A 27,874-nucleotide genomic window follows, 5' to 3' on the forward strand; every position below is an offset into this window, starting at 1 on the left:
TAGACATGAATCATAGTCCCACTTTATTTCTGATTTAACTGAACAGAAGAGAAGAACGTGCATAAGCTCATCTAGGGTAGAGAGGACACTGAGTGGAAGGAGACCCCTTCTTCATGTTGTCTCTGCCCCAACCCCTAGTGGAGAGGGAGAAGAAAGTCTGTCTAGAATATCAGGCAACTCATGACACTTGCAGCAGGAATGGGGCATGGGTGGAGGCAGAACAACTTTGGACATGGGAAGTCACAGTGCAGAAGACAGGGAGGGCCATTTACTGGAGGAGCTTGACATAATTTGCAGGAAAGAGTCCAAAGTGGCCGTGACAACGTCCCCGCCACCAGCCCTCGTCCACCATCTCAATGTCAGTGATGATGTCATCAGGATCGAAGGAAATCTCGTCACTTCCCTCTGGGGAGGCAATTGATGGAATATTAGGATGGTCAAACAGTAATCCTTCCGTTCCTGTGCCCACTGTAAACCTCAGGGAGGGAAAGGGGCTGTTCTTCTTGATGCCAAGGCTGGTCCTTCCCTGACCCCCAGAATCCATCTCCCTCTCTCCTAGTAAGGGCCTCCAGGCACCAGACCCCTCAGGCCACTCCAAACCTACCTCCTTGGTAATCATACAGGGCTATAGCTGAGATCCCTGCTCCAGTCCCAGCTGGGTAGCCAGATGATTCTGCATAATGAGAGATATAAACATGGTCTCACCAACATGGAGAAGGAAAACAGGTCCTTCTAGGGAATGGGACAATTCTTCCTCTTGCCCTCCCCTGGACTAGACCTATTCAGGAGCTGTTTCTCCCCCACCACTCACCGGCCAGAGTGGAGGGACAAGAAGGATTCTCAGTTTTAAGCACATCTTCATAGTCCCCATCTGGTTCACCATCCTGCTCATGTCTGTCCATGTCTTCAACATCCTCATAGTCATTCTCAGGCTCAGGCTCAGGCTCTGCTTCATATATTGGCTCTTCCTCCAGCTGCAGGCCTTCCGGAGTCCTGGGAGGCAAAGCTGGGGGCTCCTCGTCCTGTGAAGAGACGGTGTGGATCAGAGTGATTTTTACCCACCAGGAGCTACCTCTCTACAACCTCCCAGTGGAGGACTACTAAGACCGCCCCCCATCACCATCCTACCACTTCTACCCTCTATCCTTGCCTCCATCTAATAGCCTTCCCTAGGGAACCCAGTCTTTTATCCATCTTTATTCCTCGAGCTCCTCACATACCCACCTACTCAAAACACCTATCAAGAGGTGATAGGAGGGAAATGTAAAGGGTGTGAGGAGAGGGAAATGGAAAGCAAGTCTGATTCCTTGAATGACCGGGAAAACACTGAAGCAAAAACACATTGTTGGGAATACCACAGGCAGGATGACCAACTGTCCTGGTCTGCCCAGGACTAGGTGGTCCCCAGAATGCAAGACTTTCAGTGCTAAGACCAGGACAGTACCAGACAAACCAGGATGGTTGGTCACTTCATATGGCCCACCTTCCTAGGACATGAGGAGATGGGAAAGAGGCAGAGAATCTTTGGGGCTCTACTTACCTCTGGGGGATTCTGCCTCAAGGGCAGGGCAGGCACTGGCTGTTCCTTACTGGTTCTCACAGGCTCAGGCTCTGATGATGGACAGCTCCCTGCTGGAGGCCAGGCCTGGGGAGAATAAAGCATCTCTCTTGTAAGTATGCAAACCTCCCTCTTCTCTACTGTCTGGAATACCCACCCAATCCAAATCAACCACCCCTCAAGATGGGCTCCAACCTGAAGTGATAGCTCCTTCCTCTAGTTCCTGCAGCAATTACTGGCTACACAGCAAAACATGCAAATTTGGTTTATGTAAATCTGGGATTCCCACCCCCCCCCAATATTTTGGTATATATGAGGCCCAATCACTCAGACTGAAATCTTCCTGAAGACAGAGATAGTAGTTTTAGACTTTGCCTTACACCAGGGAGGCCTGTGCCTTATTTTCTATCAATGATTTGGACTCCTTAGTCTCCTATCTGGGCAAGGGATCCTGGATGTGAACCCCAAAAGGCCAAGCACTCACCTCTGAAGAGATTTTCTTGGGCAATGGGGCTGGCACCTCCGGTTCTCCCACAGTGTCCACTGGCTGCTGAGCCTCCTGGCTCATCTTTATCAGGGCCTTTCTCTCCTGTTGCTGCCTGGCTATCTGCTGTGCCTTTTCTTCTTCCTCCCGCTTCCTCTTTTCCTCAGCCATAGACTCAAATTTTGCCTTCAACCCACGGGCACCACTAGAAGCTGCAGACACAGGCAAGAAGAATTAGGATTGTCTTGAGTCAGGGGTCGGGGTGGTGCTTTACCTTATCCACTCGGTCCTTCTGGATTCCATACTGACCACCAAAGGAAGAAAAGGAATTGGTTAAATATCCAGGCAGAGAGCAGATGGAGAGGAACTCATGGGAGGAAAGGAAAAGAGGTACTAATGGAGGAACAAGGGGATTATAGGAGGAGGATGTAGACATAAAGCCCAGATTTCCGTATAGCCAGGCCATGCAGTCTCAGACTCTTGTCCTTTCTAAGTTATAAGCCTTGTTCCCCTAACTAGCATCCTTTCCTCTCCACATTCCTTAAATCTGTATGCCCTCTAACCACCACCTACCCTCTCTCCCCCATCCCAAGCTCTTATCTTTCTGTATTCTTCCCAGATGACTCCCTATCCCTCCCTCCCTGTGTTCTCTCCTTACGGTTCCTTCCCAATGTCACTCTATCTCTCTATCCACTTAACCTAGTTTTTTAGGAGAATGAATCTAGAAATACCTGGGCAGGGTCAAGTCTATCTCAGCTAGTCTAGGTAGTTAAAGGCATGGAGGAGGTAGTCTAGGCATAAGAAAGAACAAGAAGGGGGAGGTGGTTGAGGAACATAGAGAAAAGGAATTGTTAAGACTTACCAGCTTCTATGGGTGTCGTCTTTTTATAAGCTGTGGTTGGGGCCTCCATTTCATTGAAGCCAACAGCACTCTGCAGGGAGGAGAAGAGTATGCGCAGTGTGGGGAGGAGAAGGGAACGGTAATGACCCAAAGTCAGTATTGGGGTTTGGAGCCTTCTAGGAGGTATCCCTGACCATCTGACGCTCAATAGTTAAACAGGATATTCCAATATTGTTATTTTGTGGCAGAGAGAGCAGTAAAGAAGTTCTAAACTGGTGGGCTCAGATCCCCTTTTTGAAAGCTCAGTGTGCCTAGAATCTCACATCTCTAAGTGCAGTTGCCTAGAATGCAGCAGGGCCCCAGCCAATGCATGAAGAAGAACTAATGTGAATGGAGTGGGAGGAGATTATAGATTGAATTAAGCAACACCTAGGAATCAATGAAATTTCAAACATCACCTTTCCCGGAAGTTATGTGTTTTTGTCTCTCTGACTCCCTCCACTCTTCTTAGTTAAAGCTTAGGCTGCAGAAGACTTGCCCATTAGATACCGAAGGCAGTCAATGGGGAGCATAGGAAGACGCCTCAGGACACTTCGCTTTTCCTATCTCAATGTACTTCAGGTGCAGTTTAGGGACCTCTTCTCAAGACATTGGTGTGCTGGTGCTTTACCTTATCCACTCGGTCCTTCTGGATTCCATACTGACCACCAAAGCCCTTGGCATAATCTGCAGGACAAAAAGTTTTGAGAGGGTGCCTGAGTGGCTCAGTCATTAGGCCTCTGCCTTCGGCTCAGGTCATGATGCCAGGGTCCTGGGATCAAGCCCCGCATTGGGCTCCCTGCTCAGAGGGAAGCTTGCTTCTCCCTCTCACACTCCCCCTGCTTGTGTTCCCTCTCTTGCTGTCTCTCTGTCTGTCAAATAAATAAATAAATAAATCTTAAAAAAAAAGTTTTGAGAGTCATAAGAAGAGTATATGCTAGGAATGTGTAGGTAGAGGAATCACGGGAAGAAAGACCAGAAGACAGGAACATGAAAAACAGAGATGGATGAGGAAGAATGAGAATCAGAGGATAGAGAGAAGCATGGATGGGAAGAGGCAGAAAAGGATTGAGAGAGAATGGATGGGAGAGAGATGTGAAGAGGGAAATATAAAAAGAGAGAAGTGACAGAAAAGGAAGGAATATAAAGGAAGAAATTGGAAAAAATAAGGAGAGTCCTCCAGCCATCCCCTATGTGTCCCAGGGCAGAGAGAGATCTCTCTGTCCTTGTGAGGCTCATAGCCAAATCACCCACGTGTCATCACCCAGCCTGTCTTTACCTTTTTCTCAGTGACCCCTTCTCTTTGGCCTCCTCTGTCCTGCTCCTAATCTTGCTGTATTCCTCTCTACCCTCCTGGTTTCTCCCCCCGACACACACACATACAGACACTTACCCTTTATACCACCACCTCCACTGTACATCTGCACCTCTGTATTCTAGGTTCTCTGTGTCAGCTTCCAGAAAGGAAGGAAGGAGGGCTCTCTGCTACTGTGTGACCTCCCTCCTCTCCAACCCCAACTCACCTCTCTGGGACTCGTGTTTCTCTGTTTCTCCTTTGTAGTCATATCCCAGAGCTGCCTTATCCCGTTTATCCTTCTCTATCCCATAGCGGCCTCCAAAGCCATGAGAGTAATCTATGGTGGAAGGAGTAGTCATGAGAGCCCACTCTCAGCCCACAGGAAGGTGCTGTGGAAGAGAGAAGTCAGGAGGAGTGGGTGCAGAGGGGTAGGGACCTGGGAAGGCAGCAAGGCTAGAATCGAGGTGGATTAAAGAGAAACAGTGTCCTAAGCCATCTTGTGTAAGCTTTAATTCAACATTGTTCACTCCTTTCCTCTCCTCCTTTACTTCTATCCCAAGATGAGAAGATCATTTCATTTTTTTCCCTTCTTCAAGGAAGGGGAAAGTATAGAGAATGTAAGGAGAGACTTTTAGGGGGGGAAGGCAGATACATATGAAATTTATGCCTGTTCCTACTCCCATATAAACACTTAGAAATGTCTGCTAAAATATAACGATCTTTTTTTTTTTTTTTAATAGTAAAGCTCAAGAAAAAAGAAAAAAAATCCTGGCTCCAGAAACCATAGATAAATCAAAGCAGTACAGACGAGGGTAATTATGAGCTGACTCAGAAAACCCAAGGGTGTTTTAAGTCCCAAATTTAGTACCTAGGGATTAGGATCTAGGGTCAGGTGTTCTTATACAAGAACAGGGGACTGGGGAACAAGAAATGGCAGTCTGCTCACTCCTATAAAAGAGTTCTAGAAAAATTCTACTCGTTTATGTAGGGAAATGGTGAGGGGGGTTGTAGTTTGTTCAGCATTTAATAGGGGGAAGTTTTACCTATGGGACTTGGAAACTCCAGGCCTACCCTGAGTATATAGAATGCAAATATCCAGTTTTATACCACTTATATTACACAGGAATTCTAAGCTGAGAAATTAATGCTGATATAGAAAAATATATACCACAGAAAGAATAAGCATCAGAAAGATGGCAGGAATATGAGAAACAGTAGACATCAATACAAAATGCATTATAAGAGATGAAAGAGATATAACACAATAATAAGAAAACAAATCATCATTAATGAGGAAGACCTATGCCGGTATAATCTATTAACAGAATCGAAATTCATGAAGCAAAAACTGACATAAACAGGAAGAGAAATAGAAAATCCTGTGATCCTAGATGAAAATTTTAACCCTCCTCTTACATTAATTGATAGAATGCTTAGACAAAAAGAATCTAAAATTATAGAAGGTCCAAACAACATTATCAACTAACAAAACCTAATTGACATTTACAGAATATTATATCCCAAAACTGCAGAATACACTTTTTTCATGCACATAGAACATTCACCAAGATAGACCATATGGTTGGGGTACCTGGATGTCTCAGCTGGTTAAACATCTGACTCTTGATTTCGGCTCAGGTCACGATCTCAGTGTCGTGAGATCGAGCCCTGCACTGGGCTCTGCACTGGGCATAGAGCCTGCTTAAGACTCTCTCTCCCTCTCCCTGTGCCCCTTACCCCTGCACTCTCTAAAATAAATAAATAAATCTTTAAAAAATAAAAATAATTGGCTTTCTCTGCTTGACTTATTTCACTTAGCATAATCTCCTCCAGTCCCATCCATGTTGATTCATGGTATTCATCCTTTCTGATGGCTGAGTAATATTCCATTGTATATATGGACCACATCTTCTTTATCCATTCGTCTGGGGAAGGGCATCTCAGCTCTTTCCACCATTTGGCTACTGTGGACATTGCTGCTATGAACATTGGGGTGCATATGGCCCTTCTTTTCACTGCATCTGTGTCTTTGGGGTAAATACCCAGTAGTGCAATTGCTTGGTCATAGGGTAGCTCTATTTTTAATTTTTTGAGGAACCTCCACACTGTTTTCCAAAGTGGCTATACCAACTTGCATTCCAACCAACAGTGTAAGAGGGTTCCCCCTTCTCCACAACCTCTCCAACATTTGTTGTTTCTTTCCCTGTCCATTTTTGCCATTCTAACTGGTGTAAGGTGGTATCTCAATGTGGTTTTGATTTGAATTACCCTGATGGCTAATGATGATGAACATTTTTTCATGTGTCTGTTAGCCATTTGTATGTCTTCTTTAGAGAAGTGTCTTTTCATATCTTCTGCCGATCTTTTGACTTGATTATTTGTTTTTTGGGTGTTGAGTTTGAGAAGTTCTTTATAGATCTTGGATACCAGCCCTTTATCTGTAGTGTCATTTGCAAATATCTTCTCCCATTCTGTGGGTTGCCTCTTTGTTTTGTTGACTGTTTCCTTTGCTGTGCAGAAGCTTTTTATCTTGATGAAGTCCCAAAAGTTCATTTTTGCTTTTGTTTCACTAGCTTTTGGAGATGTATCTTGAAAGAAGTTGCTGTGGGCGATGTCAAAGAGGTTACTGCCTATGTTCTTCTCTAGGATTTTGATGGATTCCTGTCTCACATTGAGGTCTTTCATCCATTTTGAGTTTATCTTTGGGTATGGTGTTAGAGAATGGTCGAGTTTCATTCTTCTGCATGTGGCTGTCCAATTTTCCCAGCACCATTTATTGAAGAGACTGTCTTTTTTCCATTGCATGTTTTTTCCTGCTTTGTCAAAGATTATTTGACCATAGAGTTGAGGGTTTATATCTGGGCTCTTTATTTTGTTCCATTTGTCTATATGTCTGTTTTTGTGCCAGTACCATGCTGTCTTGGTGATCACTGCTTTGTAATATAGCTTGAAATTGGGCAACGTGATGCCCCCAGCTTTGTTTTTCTTTTTCAACATTTCTTTGGCAATTCAGGGTCTTTTCTGATTCCATACAAATTTTAGGATTGTTTGTTCCAGCACGTTGAAAAATGTCATTGGAATTTTGATCGGGATGGCATTGAAGGTATAGATTGCTCTAGGTAGCATAGACATTTTAACAATGCTTATTCTTCTGATCCATGAGCATGGAATATTTGTGGAACATAAGGAATAGCATGGAGGACATTAGGAGAAGGAAGGGAAAAATGAAGGGGGGGGTGAATCAGAGGGAGAGATGAACCATGAGAGACTATGGACTCTGAGAAACAAACAGGGTCTTAGAGGGGAGGGGGGAGGGGGGATTGGTTAGCCCGGTGATGGGTATTAAGGAGGGCACGTACTGCATGGAGCACTGGGTGTTATATGAAAACAATGGATCATGGATCACCACATCAAAAACTAATGATGTATTGTATGGTGACTAACATAACATAATAAAATTTAAAAAATAATAATAATAATTAAAATTAAAAAGAGAGAGACATCCAAATGAGAATGAGAATTCTCAATATGCATTGATATGAGTTCCTGAAGAAGGAATAAAAGAGAGAAGAGGAGAGGCACTATCCAAAGAAAACATGCCTTTGAACTTTCCATAATGGAAGTTATTTCTCAGGTTGAAGAGGATCGATAAGTCTCATGTAGGATAAGAGAAATAGATCCAACACCTGGATATATCCTGATGATATTTGAGAATATCAGAGACAAAAAGAAAACCTTTAAAAAAAAAAAAAAAACCAGAGAGACAAGACATGTTACCTACAAAGGAATGATCATTAGACTACACAAGAGAGATGTCAAAGGGCTGAAATAATACCTTCAAAGAGGTGAAGGGAAAATAACAATGAAGAATGGAACAAAATGTATTTTTTAGACAAAGCCTGGAAGTTCTTTCATAGGCTTTCATGGAAAGAATTATCAAAGGATATACTCTAGTAAGAAGGAAATAGAAGAAAGGAGGAAACAGTGAGATACAATAAACAGTGATGCACCAGGAACTTGGTAAATACGTTGGTCAATTTAAAAAAGTATCACTACATAATAATAATGATTCATTTTTGTGGAGTTTAAAAACACATGGAATCCTTATCCTGAGCAACAACATTTGGCCAGTTGGCACAAAGAATGTAGGATGTAGAAGGAACATAATTAACTTATTCTACATTTCCTTTATTACTAGGAAGAGACAGTGATTAATTTTAAACTTAAGTCAAAGATGAATGTTAACACAGGGATTGCTTCCTAAAATAAACGAGTAAAATACCTTATTTTCAATCCACTGGAGGGAAAGGGGGAACTAAAGAAAACTTGACCAATCTCCTAGAAAGAGATAAAGAAGAAAGAAGCAAGTACATGCTTGGATTTAAAAATAAATAAAATAGTGGGGAAACAACTATGGAACTAGAGGGAGTTGATGACAGCTATTGCGAGGTGAAGTCTGAGCAGAACAGGTCAATCAGGTTGCTAAGGCTGAAGCGCAGGGTCCTTGCCTTTCTGAGATGCGTGCTTCTCCACTTCTCCTTTGTAATCAAAGCCAACTGCTGACTACAGAGAAAAGGAGAGTGCATTGGTTAGAATTGGAGCTGACAACTTTTCCCCTCCCTCACACACCTTTACCCCTAGCTCAGGCCAGAAGCTAGTTTACAAGAGCTCAGGGCTGAGAGTGGGAATTTACCCTAGAAACAGATGAGCACACTGACCTAACAGGCTGGTGTAGCAGCAGTGTGCTACAGTGCAGTGAACATGGGCTCTGTATGTTCATCAGCTCCAGATGCAAACCCCAACCCCAACCTTCCCTATTTATAGTTGTTTAACTTTAGGCATGTCCTTTACGTTACTGAACCTCAGTCTCCTCAAATATGAAATGAAAATAGGTAAACCTGCCTTGTTAACCTCAACTATAAAGTGGGAGAAATGATCCTTCTTTATTTGGGATATTGTGAGTACTAAATGGGGCAAGGTGTATAAAGGGTTTGCATTGTGTCACTCAGGAAATTAGTGCTTTTCTTCCAAACTCTCTTGAAACTAAAATGAGATAATAGCTAGAAAAGTGCCTTGTAAACTATAAAGCACTATGCACATCTAAGAAATATTATCCCATTCCTAACTGATTATACTATGCCTCTTCTCTTTCCTTAAGTGGCAGCAGAAACCCAGAGATGTGTTTTGATGGGAGGAGAGGCAACTGGGAGATCCTAACCGCTCCAGGGCTGGACACGCTGGCTAATACCTAACATCACCACACAGCAGCATCCCCATCTAGCTCAGTACCTATTGGTCTCTAAGCAAGACTAGATTTTGCAACTCAAGAGCTATTAGTTTGTATTGTTTCTTAATTTACATGACACACTGATTGTTTAGGTGAATCAGTTTCTGGCTTCTGAGGCAGATGAAAGAAAGAACGATGAGAAATCAGGCAAAGGCAAGATGGAAGGTTAGAGAACATTCCATGCTCCATACTCCATTACTGCCTTAAAAAATTACCTGCTATGTTTTTCCTTTTCTTTACAGTAATTTTGAAACTTTTATGCCCACCCCCCTAAAATGCAAATAACATTTTGACAATTAGCTTTAAGGATTCAGACCCACCTAATTAACAACTGCAGGTAAAAAGAAAATCTCAGCTAGCTGTGAAGGAAATGTCCTGTCTGTATGCAGCTGCAAGGGAAGAGACACTATTCTGCACCATAAAAAACAAGATCAAAGAGTCTAATCTGGGGCGCCTGGGTGGTGCTGTTGGTTGGGCATTCTCCTCTCTTTAAAACTACTTTTTTTTGTAAAAAGGAGTCTTTAAAACCTCTGGACTTCAGAGATTTGGTGCTGAATCCTGTGAAATGTAACCTTTACCTTCTAAAAACATTATACTTGATTGTTTGCTGCTGTGGTAATAATACTTAAGCCAACATCTGTGTTCTCCTGAAAGGCATAAATAATTACAACATTTTGATATTTGACCAAAAGAGGAGCTTTGAAATTTCCCTCTTCTTTCTTCATGCGTACAGATATAATAAAAACCAATGGTTTGACGGATTCCTTATCTAAACAGAGTTTGAGAATCTTTGTCTCATTTAAATTAACACTATTCAGCTCAGCACGTGGTCTCCCAAAGTGGAACCAAAGAACTTTTAAGGAAGTTTATGGGGGCTATCCTCATGATGGACTCTCCTGAGTCCACTACCCTGTCTTTCCATAGGAGAAGTGTAGACCCACATTCAATGGTGAGTGTTGGTAAATCCCACATGATTTGAGCTGGGTAGCACAGGGAGAGACTTACCTTGTCTGCCCTGTCCTTCTCAACTCCATATTTGCCCCCAAAGCCTTTGGCAGCATCAGTCTGAGAAGAGTGCTTCTCCACCTCAGCAACATACTCATGGCCCACGGCACTCTAAGAAAAATCAGATGGAATGAGTGAAAGACAAAAATGACCATAAAAAAATGAAATGATACCATAAGAGACTCTTAACTATAGGGAAAAAACTGAGGGTTGCTGGAGGGGACGGGGTGGGGGATGGGGTAACTGGGTGATGGGCATTAAGGAGGGCACGTGATGTGATGAGCACTGGGTGTTACATGTAACTGATGAATTACTACATTACCCTTAAACTAATACTACACTATATGTGATCTAACTTCAATTTAAATAAAGTTTTGGGAAAAAAAAAGAAAAGAAATGATGCAGACATGGGTTGGGATGTAAGAATACCAGAAATTCCATTCTGGGTCAGTCTCACAGCCTCCACCAGTATATCACATAAGCAATATGTGATACAGGGAGAGCAAGGTTACTTTTTCTGGAGGCTTGCACATCCCAAGTCTTCTTTAATACCATTAGGAACCCATCATTCAGGGAACTCCTATAGGATGGACTGGGAACCCCAAGAATAGAGATGTAGAAACAAAAAGAAAGCTAAAAACAAGGGATTTATGGGTCAAAATAGAATGAGGTAGTTACTGAAGAGCGATCAAAGGGAACTGACTTAATGCTGCAGCTGAGATAGCATATTTCACAAAAACAGCCAGATGCTTTGTTCTGGATCTTTGTGCCTGGGTGTCCATCAAATTTCAGAAGAGCCAACCGAGCCCTGATATTTAACAGTGACTGAGTCTACACCAAAGGGCATTGGCAGATAATACTGCAAGTAGCCCAAGAGGGCGTATAACTTTCCTATCCCCCTCCACTTTTTACTCCATGTATTGTTTTACTTTCTATTCGGTTTTGAAAACTATCTCTCTTCCAATATTTAGATATGGATACTTAAATAATCTGGGACTTGAGTAATATTTCAAACCAAATAATGATACCTTACAGAGTCTCAACTAAGAAGAAATTAAAAAGCTTCTCCTTCCTCCTGTATTTCCAAGCTCATGCTGGGACAAACATTATCAATACAGAGACTGATGTGAAACACTGCCCTGTATGAGCTCCCGGGAACTCATTTTGCAGTATTTTTAGGTCTGTGTAGGTCAAATTTGCTTGTGAATTTAAGAATGAATGAATGTTTATCTATTTTAGTTTTTTCCTAGGAATTTTGTGGAGAATATAAGCCTATATTGCACTTAACACAATGACAAAACAAAACACTTCTTGAGGGTGAACTATGGCTTTTATTGAATATATTTTTTTCTCCTTGGAGATAAAATGTTTTTTGTTATAGGCATATATCACTATCTTTGAGGTTAGGAAAATCAGTGGAAACTATGATTTATAATACAAGCATTTTTTATTATATACTTTTATAGTAGCTAATGGATAAAGGAAAACAATAGTCATATTTGAAGGCATCTAATAAATAAATTCACATCAATATTTTTCACATGTGCACATATTAGATATAATATATATACAAAAAGAACACTAAGTACACAGTAAAGAAAATAATAAGAGAAGTTGCAACATCGACATAATATACAAACATTCAAAAGCAGTAAATGATTTTAAAACATATTTTTTCCTTCTCTAATTGTGACCCCGTCTCCTCAGTCTAGGAGTTACCGTATGGCTGGGTCTACTGTGGGCCACCCCTTTCAAATTTTTGAAACCTGTTTTCCACCATCTGTATTTTATGTGTTGAAATCAGGAAAAAAAAATGATACAAATAATATGTGGACATTCTATTTTAAAGCCCAAACGAATGCTGTACTTTTGAACAAGTTTTAGACCATAATACCAATAAACGAATCTATCTTTTGTCTTTAAGCAAATATCTTCCTTTCAACTTACCTTGTCCATTCGGTCTCTTTCCACCCCAAACCGACCTCCATACCCATGGGATGCTTTGGGCCCTGCTTCCATCTCCTTCTTCTTGAGACGATCATGCTCCTCTGACACTTTGTTCCTCAGCTGGTGGATGCTGGAAGTAACCACATGACAGAGACTCATCTAGCACAGGGAAGTCAATGAATTCTCCTTCCCAGAAAAATAGAAATCTTGAGGTGTGTTGTTTATTTTTAGCAATAATCTGAGCCCCCAAAGTATATCAATACTGGGTCTGAGAGTAAGAGATTAGTGTGGCCTTCAGACCATAGTCTGATTTAAACTCTCCATAAGCCAATAATATTTCCTCTAGTCAGTTATTCCACTAAATAACCTTCTGATATTTGCCTCATTTTTCATGCTCTTGAATATTAGAGGAGAGTGACACCAATTATATTCTAGTAATTGGGAAGTTATTTTCCTTCTGGCATTAGATATTCTCTCTCTCTCTCGAAGCACAGGAATATTTATATACCCTTTTACCCACACATTCTAGTCCTGAGAGTTTACCCCAAAGAAATAATTTTAAACATGGCAAGCTTTAATGTCTAATACTATGCACTGAAACACTGTATATAATAGCAAAATTAAGAAATAATTTATATGGCCAATACTTGGAGAATAATTAAGTAAATTGCAATACTACCTCTCAATGGCATACTAGGAAGTCATTAACAATGATGGTTAGGAAAAATGTACCCTTGGGAGATTTATCTATACATTAAATATTTTGTGTATATTCTTGTCAAAAATGAATGCCCTTCACCTCTGTCCCCAAATCTGATAATTCCTAAAGGTAAAATCTAATAAAACAAATAAAAAGCAGAATCAGATCTATAAATACAGAGAAGAAACTTGTTTGTCAGAGGGGATGGGGATTAGGCAAAATGGATGAAGGGGAGGTGCAGGCTTCCAGTTATGGAATAAATACATCACAAGAATAATAGTCACTGGGTGTTATACACAACTAATGAATCATTGAACACTACATCAAAAACTAATGATGTACTATATGTTGCCTAACTGAACATAATAATAATAAAAAAGAATAATAGTCACAGCATAAGGAATATAGTCAATGATATTATAATAGTGATGTAACAGGACAGATGGTAGCTACACTTGTGGTGAATATAGCATAATGTATAAACTTGTCAAATCACTAAGTTGTACACCTGAAACTAATGTAACATTATATATCAGCTATACGGAAATGAAAAAAAAAGCTAATAAAAACTAATCCATTCATCTTTCAATGGACATTTGGGCTCTTTCCATATTTTGGGTATTGTGGACATTGCTGCTATAAACATTGGGGTGCATGTGCCCCTTCAAATCACTATGTTTGTATCCTTTAGATAAATACATAGTAGTGCAATTGCTGGGGCGTAGGGTAGTTCTATTTTTAACTTTTTGAGGAACGTCCACACTGTTTTCCTAAGTGGCTGCACCAGTTTACATTCCCACCAACAGTGTAATTGGATAAAGATGTATACACACACACACACACACACACACTGGAATATTACTCAGCCATTAAAAAGAATGAAATCTTGCCATTTGCAACAGCATGAATGGAACTGGAGGGTATTATGCTAAGTGAAATAAGTCAGAGAAAGACAAATATATGATTTCACTCATATGCGGAATTTAAGAAACAAAGCAGATGAACATAGGGGAAGGGAAGGAAAAATAAAATAAGATAAAAACAGAGTGGGAGGCAAACCATAAGAGACTCTTAACTCTAGGAAACAAACTTAGGGTTGCTGGAGGGGAAGGGGGTGGGGGATGGGCTAAATGGGTGATGGGCATTAAGGAGGGCACTTGATGTACTGAGCACTGGGTGTTACATGCAGCTAATGAATCACTACATTCTACCCCTGAAACTAATAACATACTATATGTTAACTAAATGGAATTTAAATAAAAAATTAAAATTAAAAAAAGTAACTGCACCAGGAATAAGTAAAATATAAAGCCATTATCAGGGACTTAAAAAAAACTAATAAAATTCACTCTTATCACTAAATGTTGTTACACTTTAAGGCCCAAATAACCTTGATTTGGGACACCTCTATCCCTAAGAGAATGTAACACCCAAAGGAGGCATTCTCCTTCTTACTTCACTTCCATCTACACCATGAGGGTAGAGAGCCTCTCTGAATATCTGTTTGCCCTGAGGGTATGAAGTGATAGCTCAGCGCTAGCACCAGCATCAGTGAGTGACAATCAGGACTGATACCTGGACACCTATAAGCACCTCTGGGGATTCTTAGAAACATTTGGGCAAGAGAACCCTTAATAAAAAAATTTGACTTCCTGCAGCAAGGAAGAGAGGTTTAGACATTTGAGACAGTGATGTTACTGGGGCTTCACTAGCTCCGGAAAACCAGATACATTGGTTACAGGTAGAATGGCCACCCCACAGCAGAAATTCTCCTCTTTCATGGGAGAATAGATCCATCTGGTGGCCTTGGAGGATAAGCCCACCAAAAGTCTTTTTTAAAAGCCTTCTCAGCTTTAGTCACAGTTAATTTTAGAAAGCTGGCTTTGAACCAAATGCAATAAGCCAAGTGCTGGAAGAACCATCTGTTCCCATGTCTGCTTTAAACAGTCTGGCAGCAGTGGAGGCACAGATCCTGTGTTGCTAGTTCAACAACTCTTGACACTTTAGAAATGTCTGTGTCAAAAAAGCGATTGGTTCCAAGAACATGTAAATAGCTGTTATTTCCCAACCAAAATATTCAGATGAAGAATGAAGAAAATGGGGCTAAGCATTACTTTCAAATGAGGAAAATGTGCAAAGTTTTAATGAGTCCAATGATTGCCACATAGGTCATAACTATATCATAGTTAAAACAAGTTTTTGAAAGGGAAAAAGTGAGATTCAGGAATTTCCACCTCATGGATGACAGCAAGGCTAATCAGAGGATCACACCAATAGATAATACAATTTAAATAAAAATGTTGGGGCCAAAGAAGACCAACTTCTTATCAAATTCTGTAGAATATAGCTGAAGCCACTCTAAATAGGTCTTAATTATATTACTCCTTCACTCAATAAATATTAAATGTTAATTAAACCTTTGAGTGTAAGGCACTCCACTATGGAGATAATGGTCAGGTGGAAGAGATGCAAAAAGTTACAATCCAATGTGCTAAGTGGCATACATAAGAAACTTTTGACACATTAACTCTCAGATGCCTATTTTAAATTTTAAAATAACTTGGAATTGATAAAGCAATGCAGTTCATGGCCAAGTGAAATCCAGGACCTTAAAGATGAACTAAGAGAAGGAACAGATCTTTTTGGTTTTGTTACAAAAGTAAAAGCAAAAAGGTGAGTCACACAGACTAAGATTTTATCCACAGATGCTATGTTCATAGATTTATAAAATCCTAAAGAATCTACCAAATGTGCTACGAGAACTATTAAGTACATTTGGCAAGTTCACAGGATACAAGGTCACGATCAAAATCAATTTCACTTCTACATACAGGCATAACTCATTTTAGGAGCACTTCACTTTATTGCACTTCGCAGATATTGTGTTTTTAACAAATTGAAGATTTGTGGCAACACTACATTAAGCAAGTCCCCTGGTACCATTTCCCAACACCATTTGCTCACTTCATGTCTCTGTGCCACATTTTTTTTAAAGATTTTATTTATTTATTTATTTGAGAGAAAGAGAGAGAGACAGAGAAACAGCATGAGAGGGGAGAGGGTCAGAGGGAGAAGCAGGCTCCCCGCTGAGCCGGGAGCCCGATGTGGGACTCAATCCCAGGACTCCGGGATCATGACCTGAGCCGAAGGCAGTTGCTTGACCAACTGAGCCACCCAGGCGCCCTCTGTGCCACATTTTGATAATTTGCATAGTATTTCAGAGTTTTTCATTATTATTATACTTGTTATGGTGATCTGTGATCAGTGATCTCTGATGTTACTATTGTAATTGCTTTGCGGCAGCATGGGCTGCACCCATATAAAATGGTAAACTTAATTCATAAATGTTGGTTGCTCCACCAACCAGCCATTTCCCTATCTCGCTCCCTCTTCTGGTTCTCCCTATTCACTGAGACACAACAGTATTGAAATCAGGCCAATTAATAACCTTACAATGGCCTCTAAGTGTTCAACTGAAAGAAAGAATCACATCTCTCCCTTTAAATCAAAAGCTAGAAATGATTAAGCATCATGAGGAAGGTATGTCAAAAGCCAAGACAGGCCCAAAGCTAGGCGTCTTATACCAAACAGCCAAGTTGTGAATACAAAGGAAAAGTTTGTAAAGGAAATTAAGTCTACCCCAGTGAACACATGAATGATAAGATAGTGAAACAGCCTTATTGTTGACTTGGAGAAAGTCTGAGTGGTCTGGATAGAAGATCAAACCAACCACAACATTCCCTTGAGCCAAAGCCTAATCCAGAGAAGGACCCTAACTCTCTTCAATTCTACGAAGGCTGAGAGAGGTGAGGAAGCTGCAGAAAAAGAGTTGGAAGTTAGCAGAGGTGGGTTCATGAGGTTTAAGGAAAGAAGCCTTCTCTGTAACATGAAAGTGTAAGGGGAAGCAGCAGGTGCTGATGGAGAAGCTGCAGCAAGTCCTCCAGAAGGTCTAGCTCAGATAATTCATGGCGGTGGCTACACTAAACAACAGATTTTCAGCGTGGACAATACAGCCTTCTATTGGAAGAAGATGGCATCTAGGAGTTTCATAGCTAGAGAGAAGAAGTCAATGCTTGGCTTCAAAGCTTCAAAGGACAGGTTGACTTTCTTGTTAGGGGCTAAGGCAACTGATGATTTTAAGCTGAAGCCAGTGCTCATTTACCATTCCGAAAATCCCAGGGCCCTTAAGAATTATGCTAAATCTACTTTGTTGTGCTCTATAAATGGAACAACAAAGCCTGGATAATAGCATGTCTGTTTACAACATGGTTTACTGAATATTTTAAGTCCACTGTTGAGACCTACTGTTCAGAAAGAAAGATTCTTTTCAAAATATCACTGCTCATTGACAATGCACGTGGTCATCCAAGAGTTCTGATGGAGATTACATAATTAATGTCATTTTCATGCCTGCTGACAAAACATCCATTCTGCTGCCCATGGATCAAGGAGTAATTTCTTGTTTCAAGTCTTATTATTTAAGAAATACATCTCGTGAGGCTATAGCTGCCATAGATAGTGTTTCTTCTGATGGATCCAGGCAAAGTACCCTGAAAACCTTCTGGACAGGATTCACCATTCTAGGTGCCATTAAGAACTTTCATAATTCACAGGAGAGATCAAAATATCAACATTAACAGGAGTTTAGAGGAAGTTGCATCCAGCCCTCATGGATGACTTTGAGGAGTTCAAAACTTCAGTGGGGGAAGTAACTGCAAATGTGGGGGAAATAGCAAGAGAACTAGAAGTGGAGCCTGAAGATGGGATTGAACTGCTGCAATCTTATGATACAATTTTAATGGATGAAGAGTTGTTTCTTAGGGACGAGCAAAGAAAGTGGTTTCTTGAGATGGAATGTACTCCCAGTAAAGATGCTATGAAGACTGTTGAAACAATAAAGGATTTAGAATATTACATAAACTTACATGATAAAGCAGTGGCAAGTTTTGAGAGGATTGACTCCAATTTTGAAAGAAGCTCTACTGGGAAAATGCTATCAGTGTTACATGCTACATTGATAAAAAGAAGAGTCAATCAATGTAGCAAACTTCCAATTTTGGCACAGAAAATTTTGCCATAGAAATTGCCACAGTCGAGACGCTTGGGTGGCTCAGTCAGTTAAACATCTGCCTTCAGCTCAGGTCATGATCCCAGGATCGAGCTGAGCAGGGTGCCTGCTTCTCCCTCTCCTCCCCGCTTGTGCTGTCTCTCGCTGTCTCTGTCATTATCTGTCTCTCTCTCAAATAAATAAATAAATCTTAAAAAAAAAAGATTAAAAAAAAAAGAAATTGCCACAGTCACCCCAACTTTAGCAACCACCTCCTTGATCAGTCAGAAACCATCAACATTGAGGCAAGACCCTCCACCAGCAAAAAGATTATGACTCACAGAATGTTCAGATGATGGTTAGCACTTTTTAGCAATAAAGTGTTTTTAAATTAAGGTATGTACATATTTTCTTTAGACATAAAGCTACTGCACATTTAGTAGACTACAATATGATGTAAACATAACTTTTATATGCACTGAAAAATAAAAAAAGTTCATTTGACTTGCTTTATTATGATATTTACTTTATTGTGAGGATCTGGAACCAAACCTGCAATATCACTGAGGTATGACTATATTAGCCATGGACATTTGGAAATAATTAAAAGTTAAAAATAAGTACCACTTATCACATGAAATCACATGAAATATTTTAGCATCAATTTAACAAAATATGTCCAAGACCTGAACATTGAAAAATATTTCTGAAAAAATTAAAGAAGATCTAAATAAATGTTCATGGACAGGAAAATTCAAGACCATTAAACTAACAATTTTTCTAAAATGATCTACATAATACCCATCACCAGGCTAACCCATCCCCCCACCCCCCTCTAAAATCCTCAGTTTGTTTCTCAGAGTCCATAAATTAAGGCAGGCACGTACTGCATGGAGCACTGGGTGTTATACGAAAACAATGAATCGTGAATCACTACATCAAAAACTAATGATGTACTGTATGGTGACTAATATAACATAATAAAATAAAATTAAAAAAATATAATTAAAAAATAAAATGATCTACAGATTCAATGCAATTTCAACGAAAATATGAACAGGTATTTTTGTAGTAATTGACCAGTTTATTCTAAAATATATGTAGAAATGTAAATTAAAGTCCTGGTATAGTGAAAAGGTTTTGTTTTTTTTTAAGGAGACAAATTTAGAGGATGGTGTGACTTTATAACATATCATAAAGCTACAATAATCACTGCCATATGGTATGGCTCAAGGTTGACATATAGATAAAAAAACAGTCTGGAAATAGACCTGTATATATATGGTCAAAGATGCTAGGTAAGTGAACAGAGAAAGAACAGTCTTTTTTGGGGGGGTGGTGAGAGGCAGAGGGAGAGGGAGAGAGAGAATCTTAAGCAGGCTCCATGCTCAGGAAGAGCCCAATATGGGGCTCTGTCTCATGACCCTTAGATCATGACCTGCGCTGAAATCAAGAATCAGATGCTTAACCAACTGAGCCACCCATGTGCCCCAAAAGAACAGTCTTTTAATGATGTTGGAATAATAAAATATCCATGCAAAAAAAAAGAACCTCAATCTTTGCCTCACACTGTACCCAAAAGCTAATTTGAAAGAGACCATAGATTTAAATGCAAAAGCTAAACCTATAAATCTTTTAGAACAAAATATAAGAGAAAATCTTCACAATTTGAAGGAGTAGGCAAAAGTTTCTCAGATACATAAAGTGCTAGTCAAAATACGTTTTTGAAAAATTAGACTTTATTAGAATTAATATCTTCTGATCTTCAAAAGATGCCATTAATAAAATGAAAAGGCGAGTTATAAGCTGGAAGAAAATATTTGTAAAACACATATCTCACAAAAGACATATCCAGAATATATAAAGAACCCTTAAAACTCAATAACAATACAAATGATCTACTTTAAAAGTGAGGAAAAGATTTGAACAGACACTTCAAATGAAGATATATGAAGATACATGAACGACATATAGCAAGATGCTCAATAAAATTAGGCATCAGAAAAAAAAATTAAAATCACCACATACCCACAAGAGTGGTAAAAATTAAAAATACTAACAATACCAAGAATAGACAAGGATGCAGAGCAATTGAAATCCATACTTTATTGGTAGGAATAAAAAAATGGTAAATTCCTTTCAGAAAACAGTTTGGAAATTTCTTAAAAAAATAAATACACTTATTATGTAACTCAGCAACTCTACTCCAAGTTATTTTCCAAGAGAGATAAAAATATATGTCAACAAAAAGCTCTGGACACAAATGTTCACGACAGCTTTATTTGTAATAGTCCCAAATTGTCAACAACCCAGATGTCCATTAGGAGGGTAACGGATAAACCAAACTATGGTATATCCATACAATGGAAAACTATTTGACAGTAAAAAGGAACAAAAAGACTATTTATACACAGAGAGGGAGGCAAACTCTAAGAGACTATTAACTCTAGGGAACAAACTGAGGGTTGTTGGAGGGAGGTGGGTGGGAGGATGCGGTAATTGGTCGATGGGCTTTAAGGAGCACACTTGATGTAATGAGCACTGGGTGTTGTATGCAACTGATGAATCACTAAATTCTACCCCTGAAACTAATAATATACTATATGTTAACTAAAGTGAATTTAAATAAAATCTTAAAAAAAAAAAGACTGATACGCAAAGACCACGGATAGATCTCAAAAAATTATGCTGAGTGAAAGAAGACAGACACAAAAGAATACATTCTGTATTATTGCATTTACATAAAATTCTGGAACAGGCAAGACTAATGTATAGTGACAAGAAGCAGCTCAGTGTTTACATCCAGCCAGGGATGGACATGGGATATACTGGCTGTAAAGAGGCACATGAGCAAGAGAGAGCAAGACTGGCAGAAAGAAGCTGGACGAAAGGGCCAGAGACCTTCAAACACTAGGTTGCTTGGAGCTGCCTGGCCTAGGACTTCTCTATACAAAAGATGAGGGATGGAAACTACCATTTGAGCTATTCACTGAATTACCAAGCCACTCCCCAAACTAAATATACTTTAGGCAGACTTTAAAAAGAAAGATTATGATGTGGGGGAAGGTAGTGAGATTAGTGAGAACCACAATCACTTCCTTTTCCTGTTTTGAGTGATCTCAGCTCTGCAGCTACTGTTCTCCTCTCCAACTTCCCCCTCCTTTCCAAAGCCCTTAGTGATTCCCATTTGACCTTAAAAATTGGCTTAGCCCACACTAGCCAGAGAGAGTCCCAGAATATTAGAGACTTACTAATGGAAGGTCCTCTAGAGGTCTTTTTGATCCCAGTGGGAAAACGGAGAATCAGAGAGAAAAAGGGACCTGTCCACTATTACCTGGCTAGTTACTAGCAGAGATAGGGCTTTTACACCTTGGTAGGGTGGGTAAATGGGAGGGGAGTGGGTTTTTGTGTAAATGTCTCCACCATTTATGTTATCATATAGAGATCCAGTTAGGCTAATAAGGTAACATCCAAAGTCACTACATTTTACAATTCCAAGAGTCAGGAGTCAGGGTAATGGATATACTGAATTGTGTAACACCACAGTCCAAGTAAACACCACTTAGGAAGACGAAAGACTGTCATTTTTTTACAAGTTTATGCTAGGTTTTTAGGAATAAAATCTGATTTAAACTAACCTATAGTAACAAGAAAAAGACATATTATTGAGCTGCTTAAGAGGTGCTAAATACTGCACTAGACATGTTAGCCCATTGAATTCTAACCATATTCTGCAGGGTAGCCATTATTATCCCCGTTTGATAAATAAATAAACTGAGATTTGGAGACATTATATGTCTAAATTCACATCACTTGTAGCTGCTGGGCTGTCCACTGAACCTAAATCTATCTGATACCCAAACTCAAGTCTTTCTATAAGATCATGGCAAAGATTTAGGAGTCTTCCTTAAAATGTTCTGCTCCTACTATGCATGAGACAGGCACTGGTTGGGGAAAGGCACAAGGAGGATTTGTATCCTCCTCTTAACAGGTCTCAGGATATTAGGGCTGAGTAGCCTTTACTCAGGAAAGGATCTTTTTTTTCTTTTTAATCTATGAGCCTGCAAAAGAACATCAAGAAACTTCCTCCATGTCCCTGTTCCATTTTTTTCATCTTTCCAATTGCTTCCAGAATTGCCTGGTTTGTTTAAGAACAATATTCATTACATTTACATAAGATAAGTCATTATGTCTGATCAAACAACAATGCATAGTATTGAATATTATCAAATTATATAAACATATGCCAAGTTTTCATAGTGCATTGTTTGTGCAATGTGATCATCCACTGACACTTTAAAATCTAGGGGGAAAAGAGGTAAAAACACTGTTAGAGTGTGTGTGGGTAGTTAAAATGGAGTTTTAAGCTATATTAATTTTGTCAATTTGTGTGTAATTGTTAATTTTTGCTTTTTTATTTTTGCTCTTGTTATGCTGTTGATTGTGTCTACCTTTGACATTCTGATACAATCCAAAGCAGACAGCCCTGGTTAGATGATCCTGAACAATCCATGGAGGAAAAGAGGGAATCTTTCGATGTGAATATACAATATATACCACAGAAACCCTTGGATATGTCTAAAGTTCCTTCTCTCTTACAGTATGAGTGTTTTGTTGGTTTGCTTTTATTTCTTTTTTTTTTTAATTTTATTTATTTATTTGACAGAGAGAGACATAGCGAGAGAGGGAACACAAGCAGGGGGAGTGGGAGAGGGAGAAGCAGGCTTCCCGCCGATCAGGGAGCCCGATGTGGGGCTCGATCCCAGGACCCTGGGATCATGACCTGAGCCGAAGGCAGACGCTTAACGACTGAGCCACCCAGGCACCCCATGGTTTGCTTTTATTTCTGATAAAATACTAGGTTATGACTTTTAAGACCCCTAAACACCATTACTAAAATAGTTTTAATCAACAGGTTTTCCAAGTGTGACATTTCTTCATATTACCATTCATGGTTTCCAGCTTCTGTCAAGTAGCCAAATACAAATTTTTATTTTAAAAATCATCCAGGCCAGGTATGGGACCTAATATTGTCCTCTTCTTACAATATTTATTCTGAGTTATTTACCTTGATGTTTTACTGAATCCTTCTTGTCCCATCTGAAGTCACCGACATTCTAGACACATATTTATGTGGATATAAAGTGACACAACCTCAGTATATGAGCCACTTCCTCTCGGAATCTCTTATAATAGACCCACTGGGGAAAATAGCATAGTTGTCAGAAATAAGAGAGAGAATAAGGTTGAGGGGATAAGAGGAGAGACATGAAACAGAAATATACAATGATACACATAGAGACACACAGGGACAGATTTGAGAAACAACAAACACAAAGATGCATAGACATTAACTCCCTCCTCTCCTCCTTCTTCCCTCACCTTCCACTGAGTTTCCAAGTTTTCCTCAGGCTCCTCCCACACCCTTTTCCCATTCCCCAGTCTTTTTGGTACCTACTTGATATGCTCTGTGCGTCCAGAGCCCTCAATGGTCTTGGCTCCCCACCGTTGCTCCTTCTCAGAGATGTCATTCTGCAAAAGACAACATTGAGCAATAAGTGATGGCAAGAGATGTGCCACATGGAGAGAGGCCATGCAGCTGGCGCACATGCCCTCCAGGTCTCCTGCATCTCCTGCCTCCTTTTTACTTTTTGTAAAAGTAAAGTTAGGGTCTTTACTCAGGATCTTTACTCAGACTCCTCCCTCTATTTACCCGACCCTGCCCCCCACAATGTTAACATTAAACTGGTGGGCTCTGAAACCTCCCTTTCTGCTCCCTTCAGGTCTTCTACAACTACTGAATCCCCACAAATTACGCGGGTCTAGCTCATATCCTGGCTCACAGGCCAAAGGAGACCCAGGTTAACCTGCCTGTTTATAACCTCACCTTCACCATAGGTTCACCCTCAGTCACAATGTCAAACACCTCTGCCCCTGTCCCCTTCCATCCTCAACATCAACTATCATGCATGCCCCACTCATAACAGCCAACTGTCCTACCAGTCAGTTCTACCATTAGGGCTATTTCAGTCCCAGATTGTCCTTTCTAAACCCCCTCAAAGATGACAGAGTGGCCCAGATGCCCTTCCCTCATCCCCCCACTTCCACCTTTTATTGATTTTCCAAGCAAAGCTATTCCCAAACTCACCACAAAGTCAGGGTCTGTGTCCCAGTCATCACCCTGGGTCTCCACAGAAACAGATACATCATGCCCTACTACAGACTTCCACATCTGAGGGTGACAGAGATGGGAATAATTAGGAGGAGAAAATCAAGAAGAGGGAAAACAAGAATGCTGAAGTCAATGATAGAGCAGTCCAGTGGTTTTGCTATTTTTTCTTAGAATAAAATAGAAGCTGAGGCAAAGCAGATGTAAGTTTTAGGAAAATACTTTTGCTCAGTTACAGGAGTGGGGAGGAGGATTTATTCAAGCTAAACTAACATGGCCTAAGCCTACTGAGTCTGGGTATAGGTAATGTTAAATGTTGGTAATGTAGGTAATGTTAAATAACCTTTAATGTTAAATAAAGTGCTGGGATCATTCATTTGTGTCCCAAGGCTAGCTGGGCAGTGGCTTGAAGTGGCAATCAATGACGGGTACTAGGGCATCCCTAGAATTATAGCACCATCCCACTCAGGTTTCTGTTCATGACTCCTGTTATAGCTGTTGAAATGTGTATCGGTCCAGCTCTGAAAAAAGTGAAAACCTACACTCCTCTCTACAACCTGCATAATTCTACCAAGAAAATCCCAACTCCAGTGCAAGTTGCTGTCCCATCTCCACTCTAAGAGCAGCTACTGAACAGGTGCATGAGGTCAGTAGGGCAGTCAGCTGAGACTCCTATCCTGAATAACACATAGGGAAGCATTATTTGCTGGGAATGAATCACCTATTCTTTAATTTTTAAAAACAGTTCAATTATATTTCTAAGGAAGATAGCTGGTTCAAAAGATAACATGTAATGAATCCCTTATTTTGAACATTAGGAGTTATTAGATTTTTATTAACTAAGTAAACAATAAAGAAATATTTAGAGAACACTAGTACGAAGGGGAGCCAAATTGTTATTCTACTGTGGCTTCCCCAGTGTTTCCATTGGCCCTGCCAATTATGCATGAGGAGCAGCAAGTTGCTCTGCATCTGTGGGATCCTGGATCTCCGCGTGAAGAGGAAACAATGGATAATGCTTATCTGCTTGGGGGACACTGAGACTTCTTGACCCTGATACCACTTGCTAGCTGGCAACTCCCCTACTGATCCTTCCCTGGACTCCTCATTCCACTGGTGTCTTTTCCTATGCTCTTTTACTGTCTTCTAAATGAGTTCCTCTTAACTGCTCCTAGGACTCCATAGTGTCTCCATACAGGCCCTCAGAGTCTCCAATTTTCCTTTCTACATGAAAACTCCATCTTTTTCCATACTCTTTGAAAATCCCCTTGGAGGGGTGCCTGGGTGGCTCAGTCGGTTAAACGTCTGCCTTCGGCTCAGGTCATGATCCCATGGCCCTGGGATCAAGTCTCACATCGGGCTCCCTGCTCAATGGGGAGTTGCTTCTCCTCCCTCTGCCTCTCCCCCTGCTTGTGCTCTCCCTCTCTTTCTCTCTCAAATAAATAAGTAAAATCTTTTTTAAAAAAAAGAAAGAGAATCCCCTTGGAAACTAGCCCAGGGAAATTAGGGGGAAGGTTGATTAAAAAGATGCAAAGAGGACAGTGAATCAGCTACACTGTGGGATGAGTCCCTGCCCAAAACAGCTCTGCCTTCCCCTGTGGGGCAACAATTATGGATGGGAGAGCAGGTAGAGAAGGCCTATGGTCCTGGCTTCTGGGCTGCTTTTTGACAAAATGACTTCACACAGAAAACTGGAAAGGAGAAGTTTCTGAAATATTCATGATCAAAAAGGAAGCAACTAGGACTGATGGTCTTCTCCTCTTTCCTGCTGATCCTCTGAGGCCTCAGCCTAACTCACCCAAAAAAACCTCCCATCCTCATGTATTTTTGAAACAAAGGGAAGTTTCTGATACAGAGACTATTTGGTGTCCTTGAGCTACTGGCCAGAAATAGGAAAGCGAGAGGCGCTATTAGCAGTAGGGGACTGGGGAGTAAGTTGGTGAGCAACGGTGCCCAGGACTGCAGGCACAATCAAGGGCCTCATCACAAGGCTGCCCTATAGCGTCAGTAAAGTACATGGACCTTGAGTCAGAAGGTCACCACAGCTCTGTTACTAAGCCCCTGTGGTAACAGGGGTAAGGGAATCAACATAAGGTATGTACTTACTTGTCAGGTACCAGGGAAGGCAATTTAAAATGCTAATTTGGTAAATCATTGAACATCTTTGATGCTCAGTTTTCCCCAGTGGAAAATAAATGAAGAGGTTAACCTAGCTAATCCATCCAGTCCCCTTCATTTCTGACATTCTGGGATTATGTGATCCTACAATCACAGAAGCTAGCCCTCATCCAACCGTCATGCCTTCACTGGGCCTCCATCTGCCCTGGTGCTCAGCACTGGTGCACAGAAGCAACTACTTCCTGCTCTGACACAATGTCTCCTAGTGAGTTTTGTCTCTCTGCTAGACCCTGTGCTCTCCAAGGACAGAGACTCTGTCTTCATCTCCTGTGGTCCTCCTCCCATCTCAGTGCCTAGGAGCAACAGGCTTTAGGAGGGGGTTGTAGATTGTCAGCAGAAACTAGGGGTCCTGGATGGCTGCTGAATCCTGTGCCCTGGGCTCCAGACCCTCATTTCCATTTCCATCCCCAGATGCTCATTACCCACAACCACTCACCGCCAGGCCTCTGGCCATAAAAGCTTAAGAGCCTATTAGCAAGGACTTCATCTCTCACGGAGGACTAAGAGCCAGGTAGGTTCCTCTTAATTCAGCTCTTGCCCTGTGCTCCCCGACGTTCCCACTGCTCAGAGTACCCACCTCCGGTAGTGCGAGTGTCTGCTCTAAGCTCCCAGCTTTTCACGTCGTCACTGGGCTCCCGCTCTGTGCTGCCACTTCAGAGCGAGACTCTGAGCTGCTGCTTCAGTTCCGTATTCAGGTTTTCTGTCATTTCCTGATACCCTGTCCTCACAGCTACTTCCTGAAGTTTGAGTCAGTTCCTTCTGCTTAGGCACTTAAAAAAAAAAAAAAAAAAGGATTAAATGCTTCTGTGCCTAATCTTTTGCAAGGCTCTGAGAGTCACGGGGAAGTTATAAAAATGCTGCTCTTACTCTTAGAGTTTATATGTGGTCGGGCAAGCAAAACATTCAACCAGAAAACACAGAAAAGAAGGTGCAGAGCAGCATTCATGTCCGAAATAGGTGGCAGTTACATCTGGTACGGTAAAGGAATTTGTGGTGAAAGTAATTTGGTGTGGGGCGAAGTAATCAAGAAAGGCTTAATGGGAGAAGTGATTTTTATGTGGATTTTGAAGGTTAAGATTTAAAAAGAAACTCACTTCTACATTACCCATAGCACTTAAAACTGGGATTTGCATACAACAGTCAAATAAACATTGATCAGTTGAATGGTGGAAGAGAGTAAGTCGCAGGGGAAAGGGAAGACATGGAGAGAGAAATTTTCAGATTGTTTAGGGGATAGTGAGGAATCTGAGCTAACCAGTAGAAAGATTTGGTTCCAGTTAGCAGAAGAAAGTCTGGAAGAACTAGATAGTACCACATGTTGG

The 27,874-nt window shown here is 40.7% G+C and overlaps 1 protein-coding gene across 2 annotated transcripts; it reads right to left on the reverse strand.

Annotated features, from left to right (window-relative positions):
* HCLS1 (hematopoietic cell-specific Lyn substrate 1) lies at positions 1-27,576 on the reverse strand. 2 transcript variants are annotated; one of them, XM_032406650.1, is made up of 14 exons: positions 26,989-27,576; positions 24,354-24,437; positions 23,664-23,737; positions 12,459-12,588; positions 10,512-10,622; positions 8,728-8,782; positions 4,446-4,556; positions 3,554-3,609; positions 2,905-2,974; positions 2,043-2,254; positions 1,541-1,645; positions 812-1,022; positions 605-673; positions 1-405 (listed from the first exon to the last, which is right to left on the reverse strand). In XM_032406650.1, the coding sequence occupies exons 1-14, from the start codon at positions 27,004-27,006 to the stop codon at positions 269-271; spliced, it is 1,443 nt and encodes a 480-aa protein (XP_032262541.1). In that variant the 5' UTR covers positions 27,007-27,576; the 3' UTR covers positions 1-268. The 2 variants fall into 2 exon arrangements, with proteins under 2 accessions (XP_032262541.1, XP_032262542.1); XM_032406651.1 differs by having other exon boundaries at positions 27,130-27,575.
* Positions 27,577-27,874: the final 298 nt, after the last annotated feature.

The sequence above is a fragment of the Phoca vitulina genome, unplaced genomic scaffold (genome assembly GCF_004348235.1).
Source record: "Phoca vitulina isolate PV1807 unplaced genomic scaffold, GSC_HSeal_1.0 scaffold8, whole genome shotgun sequence".
Classification (NCBI taxonomy): Eukaryota; Metazoa; Chordata; class Mammalia; order Carnivora; family Phocidae; genus Phoca; species Phoca vitulina.

What these genes read in the sequence shown, in the direction of transcription:
- HCLS1 (XM_032406650.1), bottom strand. An exon ending in AGAAGGACAGGGCAGACAAG is followed by an intron (nt 8,783 to 10,511) that starts GTAAGTCTCTCC and finishes TTTTCTCTGTAG; the next exon opens with TCAGCAGTTGGCTTTGATTA. An exon ending in CCTGTATGATTACCAAGGAG is followed by an intron (nt 406 to 604) that starts GTAGGTTTGGAG and finishes TTGCCTCCCCAG; the next exon opens with AGGGAAGTGACGAGATTTCC.